At 42.6% G+C, this 22,376-nt stretch overlaps 1 protein-coding gene across 1 annotated transcript; it reads left to right on the forward strand.

Moving 5' to 3' along the window:
• Positions 1-338: 338 nt before the first annotated feature.
• Positions 339-20,632, forward strand: MEIKIN (meiotic kinetochore factor). The gene is made up of 15 exons (XM_033141842.1): positions 339-418; positions 1,891-2,108; positions 6,050-6,140; positions 6,573-6,651; positions 7,597-7,657; positions 9,749-9,889; positions 10,235-10,354; positions 11,000-11,036; positions 11,945-12,003; positions 12,850-12,944; positions 15,017-15,172; positions 17,350-17,475; positions 19,207-19,330; positions 19,971-20,013; positions 20,542-20,632. The coding sequence occupies exons 1-14, from the start codon at positions 399-401 to the stop codon at positions 19,994-19,996; spliced, it is 1,353 nt and encodes a 450-aa protein (XP_032997733.1). The 5' UTR covers positions 339-398; the 3' UTR covers positions 19,997-20,013; positions 20,542-20,632.
• The last annotated feature ends 1,744 nt before the right edge of the window (positions 20,633-22,376 follow it).

Raw genomic sequence — 22,376 nt, forward strand, 5'->3', positions numbered from 1 at the left:
AAACCATACACATCAAACCGCACACAGTCGGCCAAGCACAATGCCTGTCCAATAATCTAAAACATAAAGGAAAGCACTGACCGCCTTACCATGCAGTGACAGTTTTCTTTCATACTGGACAGTGACAGTTCTCTCTCTTTCTCTTTTAAAAATAATATTTTTCTTCTTCTTAAGTGTTTTTCTCTTATCCCTCCCAAATTTAAAACGGTTTGGCTGGGAGAGAAAGCTAACTCTTGGCCTCCACCTGCCCCACCCTCTTCCTTTCCTAATAAATTTGGGAGTCCTAGAGGTATTCTGGGAAGAAAGGGAAATGGCCGAATGCCTCAAAGCTGACTTATGCCTCCTACAGGTAAAAACAGAAGGGGCTCGAGGCCTGCAGGGGACTCCAGACTTAAAGTATGTATCAACACAGGTGCAGGTATGCATCAGGTCCTGTGACCTGCGTTTTGGTTTGACTCCTTTGTTTCTGCCACGGCAGAAGCCTCAGGACCTCTTTGCCATTTGTATTCTCTCAGAATGGGGCTGAATTTGAAAGCCAATACCTGAGGCAATTTTCAGTAGGGGAAGGGGAACATCATGAGAGGAGACCGCTGCCTCCTCTCAGTTGCTCAGGCAGTATTTGTATTATTTAATCGAAATGTTTCATTTTCTTTTCGCTTGGTTGCTTGATCTTTTGCCCATAGCACTGCAGGCAGTCACAGTTAAAGGCATGTCCACGCTGAAACAAAAAGTGGGTTTGGACGTTGCTTGCAGCCTGAGGAACCCTGGGAAGTGTAGTTCTGTGAGGGAAGCAGGGCTGCCTGCCTGACAGAAAATAGTCGGCACCTTCAAAAAGTTATACGGTAATTCACAGAGTGAGCAGGGAACAGTAGCAGCAGTTGACAGTGATTTTTAGGTATATGTTGCAGAAAGGGTATAAATGTGGTGCAAAGGAGTTGGTAACATTCAGCAACAAAATCCTATCATAATTAGATTTAAGCCAGCTTAATAGTCATCCCATTTCCCCCTAGAACTTTGGGAAGCAGAAGCTATAGTTTGAGGGATGGAAATGCTTGGGAACTTTAACCAATAACTCTGTCCTGTTTACTAATCTACAGCTCCCAGGATTCTTTGTGGATTCATGTGAGAGAGAACTGCCATAGTAATTTGAGTGTAGGGTGCTTGGCGCTTGAAATTATATTCTAGCCAATGTTTGTTTTTTTGAAGTGTGTATGTGTTGCTTATATGTGTTTAATTTGGTGAGGGGCTCTTTATGATATTTGGGTTTAGAATTGAAAGTACTCTGGCACACTGAGCTCCAGTGAAAACATTTCTGTTCTGTGGGGCTGACAGCCCCTTTATACAATGAGTTAATATAGGGAAATGTGGGGGGAAATATGGATTTGTTTAATCCTTCAGGGTGTAAACCACAGGAGCTTAAACAAGTTTTAAGAAAGCCAGCAATCCACCAATAAGACTCTTGCCTTCCCTAAAAGATCATAGTTTTGGTTTTTCCTGGCATCCATGCTTGGACATAGGTGGCGCTGTGGGTTAAACCACAGAGCCTAGGGCTTGCCGATCAGAAGGTCGGCGGTTCGAATCCCCGCAATGGGGCGAGCTCCCGTTGCTTGGTCCCTGCTCCTGCCCACCTAGCAGTTCAAAAGCACGCAGTGCAAGTAGATAAATAGGTACCGCTCCGGCAGGAAGGTAAATGGCGTTTCTGTGCACTGCTCTGGTTTGCCAGAAGCGGCTTAGTCATGCGGGCCACATGACCCTGAGCTGTACGCCAGCTCCCTTGGCCAGTAAAGTTCTGCAACCCCAGAATCAGGGGTCAGGGGTCCCTTTACCTTTATGCTTGGATTATACTGTATTTTACCTCTTTTCTTAGTATTGCCTCTTATCACTTTGTAGGCAGCATTGCTGTGAGGAAAAGCAAATAAAGAGGATGGACTGGGTGAAATTGCGTTCCTATTCCCGGAAGAGGCGGGCTCAACAGAATGTCCATTGTGCATCTCCTGTCCCAGCAGTGGCAGCATCTGCTGCTGTAGGTGAAAGGAATGCTAAAGCCAAAGGGTGTCGGCTGCGCCTAGATCTGCTTTCTGAACCTCGGCAGGAACCTCATGTCAGAAGTAATCATTCATGCAACTACCTTGTCCTTCCCCATCACATCCGTTTGTCTGGATTAATTACAATATTTATCGTGTCTTTGCGTAGTGGCACAAAGGCCCTAACTACTATGTGCTGTCTAAAAATGTGTAGGGGTGAGAATGTACTCTTAATGTAGTCACTTTATGTACTCTTAATGTAGTCACTCTTAATGGAAACACTTCATTGGTGAAATTGGTAGTGGGGGAGAGGGTGGGGTGTTTTGTGAATGTGTTGGGGGCTTATCTCACCTGCTATGTCTTGATGAGTATTGTAGAAAGCCGCTTGGCCTGCTAAATGCATTACATGGGACTCACAGAGACGGGGCTCATTGCTTTCCTTAGCTTGGTTTGTATTCATAGTTTTTGTCACGGTTGCTCAGACCCTGACAACACTGAGCTCATTACTCCAGTATGTGCTCCTTCCACAACACTGAATGTCAACAGTGAACTTGGTTCTGATGTCAATCTTCATCATCCCAGCTAAAAATCACCAGCTGCAAATACAAATCAACTTTCCCCAGGGCACACAAGGATGATTCCTACCCTTTGACCACCTCACAGTGGAATCCTGTCTTAGGATGCAAGCACCATTGAACCTAGTGAAACTTACTTCTCGGTAAACAGGCATAAGATTGGGTCTTGAGGCAGTTGCTGTTTTGCTTTTTCCAAAGTTCTCACTGTTTTTGAAAGAAACAGACTCCTATCACCTGGTGTTTTTCCAAGCTGTTGAATCCCCACCCTCTCAGGCCACTTTCTAAATTTATGGTGCTTTCTGGGGCTCCTCTGCTCAGCGCCATTCTCCTACAGTGAGCAAAGACTCCTATACACAATTGTGTGTTCACATATGGTCGTCTGCTGCTGCATGCTAGAATTTATGGGGTGATGTAATGTGCCCCAAACTGACATTAGAAGTCTAGTGGAGCAGCCCTATGTCTACTCAGAAGTAGGTTTGTAGCATTCTGCTGAAACACCTGCATTGGCTGCCCATATGCTCCCAGACCAGATTCAGCGTTCTCTTATACCAAGCCCTGGTCAACTTGAGCCCAGGATACCATAATGATGCCCTTAACCCTTATATACCAGCTCAGTCACTGAGATAATCTGGAGAAGTACAGCTGGTTGTCCCCCATATTTCAGAAGCCTGATTGACTTCGACTAGAATTTAGGCATTTAGGATACCTGGTTCCATTCTGTGAACTCTTCCAGCCTAGATTATTCAGGCATCCTCACAGTTAATTTTCAGGCATCTCTTGAAGATCTTTTTATGCCAGAAGGCCTATGTAGCTGCTTAAACTTTTCAAGATGAGCCACCCATTTTGTGATTATTTTATATTTTTATGGTATATGTTTTATTGTACATGCATATTTTGTTGATACTTTATGTGAGGGAGTTTTCTATAAATATTATACATACATACATACATACATACATACATACAGTCTTTATGCAAACAGAACACTGATGTTGCCATTCAAGAATGGTGGTTCATCCAAGTCCCCTCTTTTGGGAATTTTTGATGGTGTTCACAATTATTTCCCCCACCCCTGCAATGGTTAGAAACAGCCATTTTTATAAATTGTTTGTGGGTGCCACTGACAACAACACCCGTTCCCATCTGTCGCCAAAATAATTTGCCCCTCTCAAAATGCAAAGAGCAGGTGATAAATCTGAATACAGCATAGTTATGCACACTTAAGTCAGTGGTGGACTTTGGTCTTTCAGATTTCAGTGTCGCCTTGTCGGCAGCCAAAATTCAGCAACCCCCTTCCTCTCACCACCTGTTTGGCTCAGTTCAGTACATCATAGTTGTGGTGCCCCCTTGTGTGGTGGAACCAGACCAGACATGCTGCCCTAAATCCACCTTTGCTTAAATCCTGTTGTTCCCAGAGGGATTTGCAGATTATTCTCAAAGATTTTTGAAGTGAAGTGTTGCTTCATTGTGACATACCCCTCAGTCACATGACAAAAAGTTCCTTGTTTGGGGAAGGAGGATAAAGACTAAGTATGGCTGCAGTCTTACCATATGGCGTATTTACCTGTGTGAAGAATAGGTGGAAATGTAACCTGTTGGTGATTATTCTACCCAGTGCTTTTTTCTGGGGGGATGCAGGGGTATGCATACCCCTAAACATTTTGTGGATCTAGGTTTGGCCTCATTGAGGGGCAGTATTTCAATATGAGTAAGAAAATGAGAGTACCCCTAAACTTTTTTTTAAGAAAAAAGCACTGATTCTACCTCAACAGCTCTTAAAACTGTGCAGCAAAAGCCTTTGAACCAGATAGGCTTACCAAGTGCATTAAATTGGACTGTCAGTAGGGGGAGCTTTTTGCCTTCTGATATTGTACTAAGTCTTTGGAGTATCAAGGGGATGGCCTTAATTTCTTTTTTAAAGAAACTGATAGCAAAACCTGATGAAAATTAAAAGGTGCAAAGGAGTTGTTCTTGCAAATCCCTGGAGAATGAGAGTTTAACGGGTGTCTTGATTTCACAGTTGTACGTAACTAGGACCTTCCTTTTGAGAGCAGCAATTCCATTATAGTGCAACTCCCAGGTTTTCTTTTGCTCATTCTTTGTTGACTTGCTAGAGTTGTGTTGTTCTTAGCTGATACACAAACAAAACAAATGTGGAGTAATCTACTGACCTTGAAGAGAATGTGTTCAGGGTGGGTTAACATGCTTTTTAATGCACCCAACTGTATGTGCATATGTCTTTGCTTTGTTTGCATGCCAAACTATGGTGTATCAGGGCTGTGCAGACTCCTGAAGAGGATCTCACAGCTGCCTTACTTCCCCCAAGTCATTTTACTCCTGTACTGCAATGAGTTTGGGTTGGCTTAGCTTGTCATACAAACCTAGGCTCATGGTTAAGCTCTTTCCTCGTTTACCATGAGCTGCAGCCAAGAACAAACCATGTAGTTACTGTGACATATGAACTAGACCTGCATATATTCCCATCCATACTAGGCAGCCACACCAATTACAGAGTGAGGAATGGCAGGCCATCCCAGGCAAACTGTTTAATGGAGCACCCCCTTCCAATAAATGATCCCGCAGTGAGGTTTAGCAGAAGGGTAAGTAGGCCTTCACCCAGTGTTTAGCAACCTGCTGGGTGAAGTGCTTGCCACCCTCCATTAAATGCAATTGCAGCAGGGAAGGGTGTTTCACAAAGCAGTTTAGCAAGCTGTTCTTTGAAGGCCCTCTCAGTTAAACCTCTCTTCAGGCATGTTTGGTAATCTGATGGGTAGATGGGAGCTTGCATCCAGCACACCATCTCCTTCAACCCTTGACCCCAAGGTTTGAAAGCCCCGTGGGTCACTTGGAAGTCCCAACAATCAGGGCTTCAAAGGGAAACATTGCCTGGTGTCACTATGATGTCAGGTGGGCAGCATGGGGGGGGGACACTATGGGGCTTATGGGTGAAGTTTAAAGAATGGGAAGTTGGCCAGCGGGTTGGTGAGCAGAGTGAGCAGGGGCAGAACCCCTTGTGTGTGTAAGTGTGTGTGTGTATATGCATCCATGGAAATGTAAGTTGAGTGGTTAATATACACTCAAAGAAAATGTGCACATAATCCCTGAAGAAGAAACTCTGTACATTCCCTGTTCAATATAAATAATCTCAAACAGTCATGGAGGAATGTGCATACGGTATCTCGGTTTGAATTTTGTACATACTCGGGCCACCAGAAATAATTACATTGAAGCCCTTCACTCAGCACCTTGTATACAAATTGGGTGAATGCCAAACAATTGTGATGTCTTAACACAAAGGGATGATTCTTACTCTCTCTTTACATCAAAACAAATCCTTTGGGTAAATGTAGGACTTTCGGTTACTATCAACTTATACAGTTTGTACAATATTTGTTCTGTTGGATCATAATCCTGTGTTTGGCTAAACATTTACTTTTTTTCTCCCTATAGGACAAATTGGAAATGCCATTACAAAAGCATTGCCTAAAATTCAAGAAGCCTCTGGGGTGACCCAGATGGACTGCCTTTCAGTGGAACAAAGGTATTTTATAACAACCATTCCAGTTATTCTGTTATTGGATCTGGGGGAAGGTCTTGAGCACTAGAGGCCCCATAGATGTTGTTGGACTACAAATCCCATCAACTCTGACAATTGGCTATGCTGATGTGTTGGAGTCCAACAACTTCTGGAAAGCACCAAGTTCCACACCACCAGTCTATAAACTGTCAATATGATGATGCAATTCAGCTTTAATTGTATTTATAGCCATTGTGGCCAGGACAGGAAGGACTTGCCTTGTTTTGGGCAACATCTCCAGAGCAACAATAATCCCAATTTCTGTTGTTAGTGTGTTGATTTAAGTTCAAATTAAGAGAAGTCATTCTTCTCAGAAATTCCATATATCAGAGTTGGTTTGAAATTGCCTATGAAAAATACAGACCCATAATTGTGCTGTATCCCCCCCCCAAATAGCACTGAATTAAATGAAAATGAAAACAGAAGCATGGAGGTGAATAAAAGTATCAGTAAAATGGGCACTGCTGCATTAAAGGTATGTATTTAATTGTTAAACCTCTTAAATCACAACAAATCTATGTACTACTACATGCCTAGTAGGGTAAAAACGAAAGACTGCTGCACCTTCAGAGTCCAGCCAATCAAAATACATATACAGTATTTTGTATGCAACCAGTGGTGTGTCATGGAGCTGGTTTGCACATCACACTAAGCCAAAATCACAATTAAGCCATGATAGCTCCTAGGCAGCATGTTAAGTGGTCAGGGATGATGGGAGTTATAATGCAAAATATCTGGAAAGCACCAGGTTGGTTCTGAATGTATTCTGTGGTTCTGACTTTAAAGTGGGGGGGGGGATCCATCTCTGTGGAAATATCAGGGTTTGCACTAGTCACCAGCATAATTAGTGTACCAGCCTCTCTGATCGCTGGGAACTTTTTAGTGTGGAGGAATAATGGATACTGTTTCAAGTGGTTGGTGTGGAACAGATGAATTGTCATAAAGACCTATGAATATTGTCCAGGCAAGTTCATGGTTATGCTCTATTCACATTGACTTGTACAGTGGCTGGATATGTGCATCAATCACAATGAAATTTATACAGGTTGACAATACCACTATAGAGGTTCAGTGCCCAGGAAATAACCACCATATGGGTTCAGCTTTAAATTACTCTCTTTGTCATGTTAGTCTCCACACAGAACATGTGATCTTAACAGAGACTGTGCTTGGAAGAAATTATGTGGTTTTGTGGTAAATGAGAAATTCTCCCATTCTGCTTCCATGTGGCCATTGATAATACATATCAAATCCAAGAGTTGCTCTGACCAATGTTAAGGAATATTTTGTTAATGACAAAACTCTGCAGAACTGTTTCTTTCAGAGAAATTATTTTCATGAATTTTGTATGGTCATAAGGGAAATCACAGTTTTATCTACATCATACCTTGTCATCTGCATCTTTCACTGTTGTCCTTAGGATTCTTTGCATTTAAGCTCTGCAAGTAAAGAAAGTCCGAGATATAGTGAAACTACATCAGGTGAGTAACTGTATTTTTCTAAATATTATTCTAAGCTCCCTAATGTGACTAGTCCTCATGTTAAGATTTTAGTTCCCCCAACCCAATTTAAATTCTCCCATCCCAACTCTGTGGCCAGTGCTGAAGCTTTCCTCAGGGACAATTCATATCACTAGTGTTTCTTGTTCAGCTTTCTACATAAGAAGAAGAAGGGCAGAAAAAAATGAATTATTGGGTGAACAGGAGTGAATAACCTTTGGCCCTTCAGATGTTGCTGAATTACAACTCCCATAATACCTGAGCACTGGGACTGCTGGAAGTTGTAGTTCACTAGCCTCTGGAGGGCCCCAGGTTCCCCACCTCTGACCTAGAAATACCAGTGGGTGTTCTAGATAGCTTTGTTGAATGCCTGGGCTTCAGGTTGGTGCTAGCAGCATCGGTTCAGGTCATGTACTTGATTATGTATTATAACTAGGGATGTGCAGACCTTTAAAAAAAAAAACCCAGAAAAACATTTCCCCAGTTTTTTCCTATGTATTTCCAAAAAAATGGAGGAAAGATTCTCCCCCCTTATTTTTCCTGGGGTTTTTCCCCCCAGGCCTTCACATCACTAATTATAACAGACTTCTAAAAATTCAAGTACCGGTAGATTTTGAGCACCAGTCTGTAGACCAGGATATAACTTTTAATGCCTTGAGGATCTGTATAGCCCAAGTATGTGGATAATAAATGAATATTAATGCCCATCAACAATCCTTTTAATTGACTGCTCACAGTGGCTGATGGTGCCTAAGTCCTAGTCTTATCTCCACTCTAATCATATTGTACACTTTGGGTCATTTGGTCCACTGCCCATCTGATGAAGAAAAGGGATCTCCAGTTACTTTGTTGAAATCCTCAATATTCTTATGAAAAATTGTTAATATATAATAAACCTGTTCTGTTCAGTTTAATTAACCATTTTAAACCATGGCACTACATAGAAGTGGGGCTGTTTATCATTTCCAGGATACCTACAGTATTTCTTTTATATAGAATAAATATATTACTGTTGGAAGCTGAACATTGCATGTACCTGTATACTGAAACAAGTGCAGAGATTAGAGTATTGGACTAGGAGACTATGGTTCAAATGTGCTTTCAGCCATGAAACTCACTGGGTTACTTTGGACCAGTTGCCATCTTTCAATCCAAGGGTCAGCATCCTTTTTCATCCGTGGGCTGGTCCACTGTCCCTCAGACCATGTGGTGGGCTGGACTACTATTTTTTTTGGGGGGGGATGAATGAATTCCTATGCCCCACAAACAACCCAGAGATGCATTTTAAATAAAAGCACACATTCTACTCATGTAAAAAACCAGGCAGGACCCACAAATAACCCAGAGGTGCATTTTAAATAAAAGGACACATTCTACTCATGTAAAAACATGCTGATTCCTGGACCACTAAAAATAGCCCTTAAAAAAAAGCAAAAGCAAAGGAAAGCAGGCTGCTTTCCTTTCCTTTTGTTTTTTTAAAAGGGCTTTCTTAAGCGCTGGCCCGGGCAAAGCCGCAGAAGCGAGGGGCGGGCCAGCGAGGAGGGGTGACAGGCTGGCGTGACACCCCTCCTCGCTGGCCCGCCCCTTGCCTCCGTGCTGTGACTCCACCCACCCAGGGCTAGCCCCAGCCGAGTGCTGAAGAAAGCCCTTAAAAAGAAAAGGCTGGGGCTGGCCCTGGGTGGGCGGAACCGCAGCATGGAGGCAAGTCACCCCTCCTCACAGGCCTGCCCCTCGCCTCCGCCTGGGCCAAGCAAGCCAGCCGCAGATTGCGGGGGCGGGGTCCCGCCCCAAGTGTCACCCCCAGGGCGCTGCCCGGGGCGGCCCACCCCCCCTTGCTACACCCCTGGGTAGTGATAAAGCAGGATATCAAATCCAAAGATCTTCTTCTCCATCCTTCTCTCATGTGGCCTGCCTTCTGTTCACAGTACTATATTGTATAACCTATTGCAACATACAATCTTAACTGAATCACGTTAAATGCATACATATATCTAATGTTTTTCCTAGTACATGAATGAGCAATTTCAGACTGGGCAGTGTTCTGATCCTTTCTCATTTTGCCTTTATTTCCAGGAATGACTTTACCCACAGGTGTTTCACCTTTTCTGCTGCAGTGTTTGGATGAAGAGTCTTCTCTGTGCTCTAATACAGAATCTAGTGATGGAACAAGTACTTATTCATCACCTGAGATATTCAGAGATGAAAACACATTAGGTATGAATGCTTATGCTTTACATGTGAGAGTGACCATTTGAGAAAAGCATGTGTGCACTCATCTATATTTTTTAGTTACAGAATGCATGGCATAAATTGGGAACCTGTAGCCCTCCACTGGGCAATCAAACATGCATCAATTGCTAAACAAGTGCTTCGAACTACATTCTCAATAATTGTTTGTAGGGAGGGAGTCTAAAGTCTTTACACTTTATGCCATAATAAGCCAACTGAAATCTGTGGAGGTTCTTCAAGAGTGATTAGCTTACAAATGCAATGTTAGCATTGTAGAACTTCAAGCATTTCAGAAAGATGGTAGCAACCATACTGTGTTATGTGTTTTAGAAAAAAGCCGCATTAGTCCAGAAGAATGCCTTGGGCACAGGAATTCAACCCTCTTGGATACCAGCAAAGCCATCAACATAGACAAGATGCCACATGTGCCAAATCTTTCACAGATATTGGGTAACCTTGAACATGTTACATAAGTGTTTGATTGCCAGCTTTTTAAAAACCTTTCTTTAATACAGAGGGCAGCAAATGTGGGTGTCAGGAACTTAAGTTGTTGTTTCCTCACTGCGAAGTGGCAGAGTTGGATGTCTGGAAATAAAGCAACTTGATGATGAGACAGTGGGAAGACTAAAGTGGTTTGAAGAGGAAACATTAAGCATCCTAGATGCAATTGGTCAAGCTACAGGGCTGGGCCAATTTGTATATCCTTTTCTTCAGTCCATCTCCTGTGTAGCGGTGAACTCGGCTGTTGTCAAACTGGCATCTATTCAGGGCTGCCCCAGTCGCCCAGTGTCTTACTATAACAACTTCATGGTTTTCTCCAGCACCTATTTTTCTTGGAAAAAAAACACTCGGAACAAAGTCAATTCATTTTTCTGTGAATTGCCAGTTCAGGGCTAAATAGCTGATTTTCCCAGGGAAAACAAGGGGCAAGCAAAAATCCTCTTGGACCCATGCCTAGAGACCGCGGGACAAGCGGAAAAGCTCTGAACCTGTGCTTTCTGGGCATGGGAGAAGCAGAAGTGTGGATGAGCCCTATGTTGTGCCGTATTGCTCTAGCTTACCTTGATCACACTCTTCACATTTGATCTCTTTTAGAAACCACTTTAGGAAACAAAGACCAGAGCATTACAAGGTAATATCTAAGCAAAATATTGTTACTTGCCACCCCAGTCTCTGAGTGGTGTGAGATTCCAGGGGTTCCAGGTGCTTGCCCAGGGATTGTGTTTCTAAAGAAATGAGCCACAGCGGAGACTGTGGTGTCTTTAGGATATATGGTTTATTTACACTTACTGTACAGTATATACAACCTGAGTCCACGATGGAGGGGTTCAAAGCATTAACACTCCAAAAGTTTCTTGCCCCTCCCATGCCCATAGTCTTGGATGCCAGCAGAAATCAGCCATCACCCTCTGGTCATCTTGCTATGCTTAACAGACTGCCACTTTTCTCTCTGACTTGCTGACACAGCCAGCAACTATTTTTTATCCAACCGACATCATCCCCCAACTGCAATCCTAAAAACAACTGCTCTCCTTCTAATTCTAAAACTCCACTTCAAAGGCTTTTGTCTTTCTAGCCAATTATGAGTTGAGAGAGGGAGTCCAGTATCCGGCACCCAGGAATTATAAGCAGGGTCCAGGAATTAGAAAGGGAATTCAGGCACCTCACAAACTCATAACAATATTTTTTTGTGTGACTGCTCTTTTTTTAGAGACAGTATATATGCAACTGCTCAGAGTAATGACTCTGATTGTGGCAGCTACATAAAGCACTGCCTTAGCCATGGCCATTAAGAAGCAACAGCTGTAGCCAGGGAAATCCCCTCTCACAAAGAGAACACATTGGTGGAGCATCCCATTATGGCAGAACTGAAGATATTAATTGGTCTGTTGACTCATTAGCCAGTGTGTTTTCACTAGATTTGAAGTGTTATTAGCCAATTAGGAAAGAAATCACTTAGATCTTAATGGAAATTTTGTGAGCAGCTAAGCATATAACAACTTCCTTACTTTCTTCTTCTTCTTTTTTTTACCGTGGCAGGCTATCAAAGCAGAAATCACGTTCTGAATTGACAGATGTTTCATCTGTAGTTGCAGGTAAATAATGTAATTTAAAACAAACAAGTTGCAAGTTACGTGACGCGATTAGCAGATTTGTTTTTGCTGTGTGCTTTTAAAATAACAAGTTCAGGCCACAGGGCCTGTGCATAATTATGGCCCTGAAAGGCCTGGCTTGGTGGCCCTCCTGGCATTGAAATTCCCTTAACTCAAACAGCTGCAGAGCAAAACAAAATAGAAAATTCTTTCCAGTAGCACCTTAGAGACCAACTGAGTTTGTTCTTGGTATGAGCTTTCGTGTGCATGCACACTTCTTCAGATGCAGAGCAGAATAAGAGGTTAACATGGAAGCCAGCACTAAAGCAGAATGAGGGAAGTAAACATGCCATTGACTCTTTCTCCTCAGTCAGGCAATTAGTAGGCTGCAAGGCATGGCAGGAACACTGACTGCAAACAGGGAAAATGCTGGCGGTTTTTGAAAACAAAACGGCAAAATACAGTGGCTCCTCCTGGCTGCAGACTGCACCCCAGTCCTTCCTGGTTACCATGGCAACTGTGTTTGTGGACTCTTGAAAAGTGATTCATCCAGAGTAGCTCACCCCCACCCCATTTTCATACTTGCAGACACACATACCATTTAAGAATCTCATTCCACACACAAAAAAGGGAAGAAAGAGATAATTGAGTGAAAAGGACAAGCCACATAGTGTTAAGGGGTGGTTAAAAGCTCAGAAATTGAGGCCGAATGAATGGCTCTGCAGATCAGCCAGTAAATGACTGCAGATCAGCCCACGACCCCCAAACTGCAGCACAGAATTGAGACAGAGAAATAGCTGGACCAATTGACGCAGTCAAATTAAAGAATTATTTTTCTTCCTGTTTTCTAAGGGAAACAAGTGTGCAAGATTTTGCCTGCAAAGGAAAAGACACCTGAACTGCAATCTTTTGGAGCCTCCTTATTGCCTCAAAAACAAACAAAAAAGGTGACAAGTTTAATATTCATAGGCTGCCGTGTGTGAATTGGGATAGTGGTGTGGTGGACAACTAACTGTAGTGACACATCAGTGGAAAAATAGCTTGGACACTTAATCTCAGAGCCGTGGGCAATGTTGGGGAGAAGATGCCTGCATTGTAGGGGGTTGGAATACATGACTTGCATGGTCCCTTCCAACTCTACAATTCTACAATTTTATCCATCCTGCCTGTAGATGAATCTGGACAGAAGTGTGATAATAATCTCCAGTTGACTGTAGTCATTTCATTCATTTTTTTTTTAAATCTAGTAAGGGATCATCATGGGATTACTGGGGATGGGGCTGCAGTCCTGGCACACTGCCTGGCCCCATCTTTAGATGAGCATTCTGTTACCCTGGATCAGTCACCCTGCCCAAGGGGCAGGAGCAGGAGCTCAAGCAGTAATCACATGATGGCACCTTAGTGCCAGTGATGAATGAAGGGGGCTACACTTGATGCTGCAACTTCAGAGTAGATGCAGGTCATGCTATGGTGGCACAGTGGGATTGTTAACCCTTCCCCTGCTTGCTGACTGCTCTCACAATTCTTCCCTGGTCCTCCCCACCCACTTTATGTGGCAGCTTTCGGTAAAGGTAAAGGGACCCCTGACCGTTATTTCCAGTCGCGGACGACTCTAGGGTTGCGGTGCTCATCTTGCTTTACTGGCTGAGGGAGCTGGCATACAGCTTCTGGGTCATGTGGCCAGCATGACTAAGCCACTTCTGGTGAAACCAGAGCAGCACACGGAAACGCCATTTACCTTCTCGCTGGAGCAGTACCTATTTATCTACTTGTACTTTGACGTGCTTTCAAACTGCTAGGTGGGCAGGAGGAGGGACTGAGCAATGGGAGCTCACCCTGTCGCAGAGAATCGAACCACTGACCTTCTGATCAGCAAGCCCTAGGCTCAGTGGTTTAGACCACAGCGCCACCTGCGTCCCATTGTGTTCCATTGTAAATTGAATTGTTTGGGTGGGTAATGATTAAGCACCTCTTGTTTTCTTTCTTTTGAAGTTGGATTTCAAGTTGACCTTGTGGAAATCATTGGAACATCCAATTATAAAATAGCAGAATTAAAGTTGTCCCTTGCACCTGTCTTCAATAGCCACCCAAATAAAAATGTTCTGGTAACTTAGGCTCTAAATTTGGTGAACCTTTGGAGAAGGAAGCTGCTATACCTGAGGCATTCTCAAAAGAAACTCACTGGGCCCTAGTGGTACAAATTTGGTTTTTTCATATATTATAGAAAGGTGCTCTTGGCTAATCTTTCAACTAATCTTTTTACATAATATGAAACCACTTCCCATGTAGAATCTCTAGTCAGTGGTTATTACCGGTACTTGTTCTGCTATGTGAGCATGGTTATCTTTTCTTCTGTGTAAGTCCTTAAATAGTTGACAGTGTGAGCTCAGTGAAGGCCAAAGTAGAGAAGGCAAACCACGCCCTTGCAGAATCCATTTTTTCCTTTTACAAATATGTTTGTGTGTGTGTGTGGTCTTGATTAAAATAAAGGGTGGCTTCTGTTCATGATGAGAGGAAAGCTATTTGTTAAAAGAAAAAACTCTGTAAAGACAAACTTTACAGCAAATATCTAGATCGCTCCTCACATTGCCCTTTTGGCCTTACACTGAGATTTTGGAATTGGGAATTGTTAGTGTTCTGTGCTGAGATCATTTGTAACAAATGTCATGTTTTTAGTGAACATAAAATGGGACAAGCACTCTATTGGCTGGCAGTCTTCCAGGGACTGTCATGTGATCCTAGTCCTAATGAAGTATAGTACAGCAACTAAAACCTTTATTTAAATCTCATCTCTCCTCTGCCATGAGATTACTAGTTGGCCTTCAGCAAGCTGCTGTCTCTTTCTCCCTCCCCTGCAACATGAGGATAATAAGTGAGATTTCCATCATGCTATTGTTCATAAGAATGACTGAGATGTATACAAAGCACTTCAATTGCTCAAAGTGCTGTTAAAACACTTTTAATTACGTCCCTTACAAGTGTTGATGATACTACTATACAACTCTTCATGTTTCTGTAGACTAAAGAGCAGCAACCCAGGAAAATGAAGTGCACAAAAAGAGTACTGTTTTCCTCATCCTCATCCTCATCCTCATCCTCATCCTCATCCTCTCCAGCCAAATCTTGTGGAATCGCAGCTGAAACCTTAGGCTCTGCACAGCCAGGTACTGGCATGGTAAGTTGTTTTTGACTGCTAAGCTTTAAGGGAATGGGGAGTGCTGCATTTGGGGGTTAGAGAGCTGTTGCAAAAGCTAAGAGATGCAGAAACTATATTGAATGGTGCTATGGGAAATTACAATGCAAAAGCTGGCAATGACTGTTCCCCACATCAAATGGGGTGCACATTTTGCGTGGTCGCGCGCAGCCCCCTTAGATCCCAGAGCAGCACCTGGCACTTCGGACTGGCACCACCTTCCTGGGCAAGATACTTGTGGTCTCTGCCTACCTGTGGTCTCTGATGTTGTTGGACCCCAGCTCCCATTCTCTCCAACTATTGGACACACTGGCTAAGGCTGATGGGAGGTTGGGTCATGTTAAACAATATGGATGAGCCTTTTGTGGTCTATGGGCTGAATTGGACCAATAAACCCTCTTCAAAATTGGGAATCTCTCCTGCCTTTGGCATGGTTCCACTGATAGGTGTACTTAGTGTTCAGGAAAAAGGAAGTAGTGCTTCAGTTGGCTTTTCCATACTTACCTTTTGTCCCCTGCTTTCTAGGCGCAAGTCTGACCCCCACGCTTCCCCCAGGAAAACTCTCTCTTTAACGCAGAATCGAAACAAATGGGAATTCGGTTTTTTGACCATTCGCTCCGATTCAGTGGTAAAGAGTGGGGCTTTGCAGGAAAAGAACTGGAGCAAAAATAAAAGTGCTTGAATGGGAGGCATTAAAGCACAGACCTATTCCTAGAAACACATCACAAAAGCAAGTCTGGATGAGCCCAGAGTCTTCTCAGACATGTTCACTTGACATTTTGCTTTCAGAATGAATTCAAGAGTATCCTGCGATAGAACCAAAGTATTCTGTTTTCAGGAAAATCTGGTTATCTGTTTAAAGTGGATTTCTCTCTTATAAAGGAATTCAATTTAGAAACTGGATGGGGCTGCAGGTAGATGTTTTATATGAAGGAAATTAAATATTTTAAAATTAACAGCAGAACAGATTGCTCTTGCTATTTGCTTCTGATAAACTTGTATGTCTGTATTGGAGAGCAGTTCCAGAGCAGTGAACATAGGAAAGAATAAAGTACTGTTAACAAGTGCACCACTTCTACAGACAGAAGATTTAGAGTTTAGTAAAATAAGCTCAAAACTAATGTAACCATTTGCATTTCTTTCCATGAGAATGATACAATGCAGTGAAACTTTTTTTTTTATATTTAAGACATCAGGGTCTTGGTGTTGTTGTTTTTATCAGTTTCAAACGGCCATTTTCAAACCAGTTTTGTGGGCCAAAAGCTATATCTCATTTATCTGCATAATTTCCTGGCTTTTGAAATGTTTCTCAGTACTGTATGTGCAAGTCGCTGTTTTGAAATCTGGGGGCCACTTTAGGCAATAAGTTTCCTGTGTAGAAAATAATCATCATGCAGGAAGAAAAGTACTCGCATTCATATAAAAATTGCAGATATATAACCGTTGTGGCTTCAAATATGTGGCAAAATAGATGTCGTACTGGTGGCCAGAGTGTAGGGGAAAAGCTGTACATCTCCACTTAGCTGTTGTTCAAACCACAAACAAGTTTCTTTTATTCCTCTTTACTAATTCATTATTATTATTATCATCATCATCATCATCATCATTATTAAACATGCATCACTTAAGATGCACAAAAGGCTTAAAAGAGATAGCGATTGGCTTTGTGGTAGTGTGTGGATTTCACTCTCAGTCTACTCTGCTCAATGTGCCACACCAGCTTTTTTTAAAAGGAAAGAAAAGAAGCATAAACAAACTGAATGTAAGATTGCCTTCATTTGCCTTATCAGTAGTTTAGGTCATCCTGAAGACAGATAAGTATATATTCAGAGATTCTCACACTAAATGTTCTGCTCAATTCAGAAAAGCAGTATGCAAGTGTCCTTTTGTCTTCCTTCTGACAAACAACTGCAGTTACCCCCCTGGGGCTATAGTAGTGTGCTGGGAGAGAGAAGCTGAGTGACCTGTGACAGTCACATACTGACAAAGAGAAGGCTAATTGTAATTCTTCCTCATGACTCAGACAGGCTGTACAGGTATATGCAAATTGTAGGATGCCAGGAGGGGACTCATTTGAAAGCTTGCTTCACCTTTTATTTGAAGGATCTTAGATCCATGTTAATGAGAGTGCTGTACATTTTTGTTTTGTTTTGATATAGTTGGACTCATCATCGGTGCATAAAGTCTCACTCAGTGAAGCTTCCTTGCCAAGCACAAGTCGTTCAAATGTAAATTCAAAAGAAGTCATTCCTGCTTCCCTGTCTCCAGAAAGTGTTATTCGTCAGGTTATATCTCTATTATTTTTTCCCTTTGCTGCAGTGCTAATCAGACATACTTCAGGAGTGTGTGTGTGTGTGTACTTTTAAAGTGACAGGGCAGAACATGTCAAATGATTCCAAAACTCAAAATTGCCTATCTATAGTAAGTGAGGACGGGATATTTAAAGAGAAGTCACTCGTATTGTGAGGCCTGTCCCAAACCTGTTGGATTATACAAACAGCTGCCACAAAGAAAGTCCAATGTGGAGCTGTATTTTTTTAAAAAAAAGTACAAGCAAGAATACGCAGTACTTGGCCATATCTTAATTATTTTAAACTTTAAGACAACAAGTACACCTCCCCACCCACCAATAAGGGATTATGAAGGAAAAGGAATCCCTTTGACTTCCATTCAAAAAAACAGCTGGACCAATTTGTCTTCTATTTGGAAAGCTTAATCCACTCCTGGACCCGTAAATCTCATCCAAAGGCTAAAATAATAATAATAGATGTGTAAAGAATCTCTAGTACAGTGGTAGCTCGGGTTAAGAACTTAATTCGTTCTGGAGGTCCGTTCTTAACCTGAAACTGTTCTTAACCTGAAGCACCACTTTAGCTAATGAGACCTCCCGTTGCCACTGTGCCGCTGGAGCACGATTTCTGTTCTCATCCTGAAGCAAAGTTCTTAACCCGAGGTACTATTGCTGGGTTAGCGGAGTCTGTAACCTGAAGCGTCTGTAACCTGAGGTAACACTGTACAGTGAATGGGGGAACATAGAGCTTTGTTTTATGCAGTGTGGGTTGGAACCTAAAGTATAGATCAAAGTGGAGAGAGCACAGAGTGTCTCAAAAACAGTTTGAAAAGTACAGATTCAGGGTGAATCGGGAGTGCGGCTTGGGCTGTGTACATTCCTACCTTTTGGCACAATCCATAATGCACTTTTGCTGAAAAAATAGCACAACCAGGGTTTTTTTTCCCCACCCAGAGCTGACCCTGTAGGGGGTGAAAAGAGTATGTTCGTAGTGAACACATTTAGGGCACCTTCCTGGTGGCAGAATGTCCTACATAACATGTTTTTTTCCAGATATTAACATTACAACCATAGTTTAGTGTTACATTAATGAGCAGCACCAAGCCTTGAGCTTGTGAACTCCTTTCTCCTTTTCCTTTGGTGCAGCCACTTTGGCCACCTCATGAGAAGAGAAGACTCTCTAGAAAAGACCCTGATGTTGGGAAAGATGGAGGGCACAAGGAGAAGGGGACAACAGAGGATGGTTGAACAGTGTTCTCAAAGCGACTAGCATGAGTTTGGCCAAACTGTGGGAGGCAGTGAAAGATAGGCGTGCCTGGCGTGCTGTGGTCCATGGGGTCACAAAGAGTCGGACATGACTGAATGCTGAAGAACAACAACAAAAGGGGACTGGAAGCTTTTGCTTTTAAAACAACCATAATTCCTCATTATGTTCAAACTCAAGAGTTCTCTGACTAGCATAAATTATGCTTTCTCAGGATCAAATATGATTTACAATCCTGACTTTCTGTCAAACTGTTTTTGAACTCTTGAGTTTCCTGAGTTAAGACGCAAACAAAGGAACTCTGTTTTGCTTAAAAGTGGAAGCAAATGCTTCCAGGTTCTTCCTCACGGCCACTCTGGAGGGAGCATGGGAGCCCAAAGCTATTGGTTCATAATTCAGTGCTGCATCAAAGCCCAGTCTATGCCTTGTAGGACGGCCTAGGTTTTGTTCCATTTCTTTCAGTGTCTACGTAACCCTCCAGAAATCTGCTGTATCATTAAAGCTTCACCAGAATCTAGACCACTGAAAGTTCTCCAACACCCACTGAAAAGAAAAAGTGTGTTTCCCCCACCAGGAGCAACTGAAGGTAAAGCAGGACAGGGGATACAGAATATGTATTTATTGTGAGAACTCCTTACACAAGGAAGAGGTTTGGGGTGGTTGTTGTTGGTTGTTGGTTGTTGTTGTAAACTGTCAAAGCTCCTATTTTTGACTGGAGGAATCCTTACTAGTAAGTATAGGCCATGCCACAAAACTTCCCTTCTCTGTTTGAATCTACAAAACAAATTGCTGGGGATATGAAAGACATTGAGCTTAGACTTGGTTTCGAAGCCCAGCTGAGCCCAGAACTTGCCAGGTCACTGGGCAATCATGATTTCTCAAACATTGTGAGAGATGTAGCTGAATGGTAGAGCATCTGCTTTGTATGCAAAAGGTTCCAGGGTTCAACCCCTGACTTGCCTAGGTAGAGCTGGAAATCTCTCTAGTCTGAAACCCTGGATAACCACTACCAGTGCAGATGAGATGCTTTCATGCAGAAAGAAGATCCCGGGTTCTGTCTGACACCTCCAGGCCAGGTTGTAGATCTGATGGTGGGTCTCCTGGGTGGCAGCAGCAGCAGCAGCAGCAGGGAGATTGGATAGCTCTGAAAGTCAATTAAAGTGATATGTTTTCTCCAAAAAGTGAAATTGAAATTAATTCCCAATGCAAATTGATTTCTTTTTCAGATATTATTACCAGTTCAAAATACTAGATCTACAGGAACAATAGGTAAGCACTGTGGGGTAGGGGAGAGAAAGAGAAGGGAGCACTTTCTAGAAACCTCTGCAGCAGCCTTCTTAACCTGGTGCCCTGCAGATGTTGTTGGACTCCCTCCAAGTTCCCATCATCCCAGGTAGCATAGACAGTGGTCAGGGATGATGGGCCTTAGAATCCATCGACATCTGGAGGAAACTAGGTTGGGGAAGAAGCCTGCCCTGCAGCTGTATTGTATGGGCAGTGGGTTCAGTAAAAAAGAAAAAAGAAATTGACACCTAAGTCCTATCTGAATGAATGGGACTGATGTTCTTTATATTATGCTTATGCCCCAGTGATTTCAGTATTTTCTTTCTAACTTTTCAAAACATTTTGTTTGTCAGTGGTACATGATCTTCTAAACTGCAGCTTTATTGTCACAGAGTATTTAAAACACCTGAAAATATAATTTGGAGGGGCCTTTTATTGTTACCTTGAGGGAAAGAATTTTGTTTCTTTATGGACTGTTCTCTAAGGGTACAACATATCCTTTACTTATTAAAAGAGAAAAAAATGGGAAATTGAGAACATGGAATGGTAGGAAGAAGCTGAGCTGCACGTTTGGACTTCGTTAAGTTTGAAAGTTAATGACACCTTCAAAAAAAGATTCTGAAAATACTTACAGTTCTGGAAATCTTTATTCTGGTAGGTAAAAATAAGATCAGGAATTATAAAAGTTAGTACAAGTGTCATTCTTTTACCTCATGTTTTGTATATACCACTATCCTGTATTGCAAAGCACTTCTTTATTGTGAAATGTGTGCTGAATATACTTCTGGTAGCTCTCAGCCTGATTTCCAAAACTTAACTTTAAGTGCTTCGGTTTAAGCCAGTTTAGTACAACAGCATCTACTTGTAAATCTTAATATTTGTGAAACTGACTTTTGTGTTAATATGGACATGGATTTGAAACATTGAGCTAAGATGTGTATATGTAGAAAAACGAGATGCATTTTGTTAGAGTTAAACTGCTTGCATCCGAATTCAGAATGAAGTTCTAACCTTTAACATTTGGCATAAGAAATGCTCTGTTCCAACCTACTCATTTTGTGCAAGTGGACTCTGTGGTCTGCCCGCTTAGGACAAAAATACCCTATGAAGTTTTGTCAGTAGCGTGATATTGACTGTACATTTCTATGTGTAACTGCTTAACCCTTTTAAAAAAAAAAAATGTAAAGTGGTGGGCAGAAAGCTGCCCAAGTTCTGTACTGAATACAAAATCTGCACCACTGCATAAGCATACATAAAAAGAAAGTTCAAAGGAAACATTTTGAGTCCTCATTTGTTTAAAGTGGAAAACCATTTCCACCTGCGTGCACCCTACCATGAGTCACAGAGAGTAGGAGGAAGACTGGATTGTCTAACGCTAATTACTAACTTTCACTTATAATATAAAGGGAAAGAGTAGTCAGGAGACCCAAATAATGCAAACTGCCTGAATTTCAGTCTTGATTCCAGCCCGAACTGCTGGTATCTGCCTCTGCTTCCTGTCACTTATTTCAGCTGCCATTCTGGAAGCCTAAGCCAGCCCCTGTAGCTGTGTTTTTACAGTGCATCTTGATGCATAAACATTAGCAGATCATACGTTGTCTCCATGCTGCATAACCTTTTACCTGTTCATTTCTTTACATCTAGTTGCAGTTAAAGGCAGAAGAGTAAGTGGAGCCATTGGGTTGTATCCAAGAAAGTTGTCCTGCCTACACAACATGGCTTCCACTTCCTCTCTTCTCCCCTCACACCACCTCCCTGTTTGCTCTGGAGAGTTGGGAAAACCCCAGAACCGATTGGGAGAGGGGTGTGCAGGGAGAGCAGGTGCTGTTGCATAGGTAGGTAGTAACCACTTTTTAGGCTCTCCCAGAAGGGCACTGAGGCTGGAAAGCTGCTGAAATATTTTTTCAATAGCTCAAGCTAGCAACACTCTCTCTCTTTCATCCAACATTCTAATCTTCAAGATGGGGTTAATACAGAGCTGGTGTAAGGTTTACAGTGTGTGAATTTGTCATTGTTCAGCCCTTCCTATCCTTGGAATCTGAGGTCTCCTCGGTGGAGGAACAGGGACATCAGAATTCCCCAGCAGATCTCTACACCACCAGTGATCCTGAAGAGCTGTTAGATTTTTGTATCCCTATTGCAGGTCACCATACCAGCTGACTGGGTTCCAGGCCATCTCTTTGCGTCCCACCCCTTGTCTCCCAACACCACAGGAGCCAAGATGGGGGGGGGGCTAGCAGAAGCTTCAGAGCTACCACCAAAGTGCTCAGCTACCTGCACACAAGGCTACTTGGGAGAAGGGGGAAGTATACGGAAGCACCTATGAAGATCAGCACAGGATGGAACCT

This window comes from Lacerta agilis, chromosome 2 (assembly GCF_009819535.1).
Source record: "Lacerta agilis isolate rLacAgi1 chromosome 2, rLacAgi1.pri, whole genome shotgun sequence".
Taxonomy (NCBI): Eukaryota; Metazoa; Chordata; class Lepidosauria; order Squamata; family Lacertidae; genus Lacerta; species Lacerta agilis.

Coding starts and splice junctions, on each gene's coding strand:
- MEIKIN (XM_033141842.1), top strand. CDS start 399: ATGTATCAACACAGGTGCAG. Junction 419..1,890: donor ATGTATCAACACAGGTGCAG/GTATGCATCAGG, acceptor ATCACTTTGTAG/GCAGCATTGCTGTGAGGAAA. Junction 6,141..6,572: donor TGCCTTTCAGTGGAACAAAG/GTATTTTATAAC, acceptor CCCCCCAAATAG/CACTGAATTAAATGAAAATG.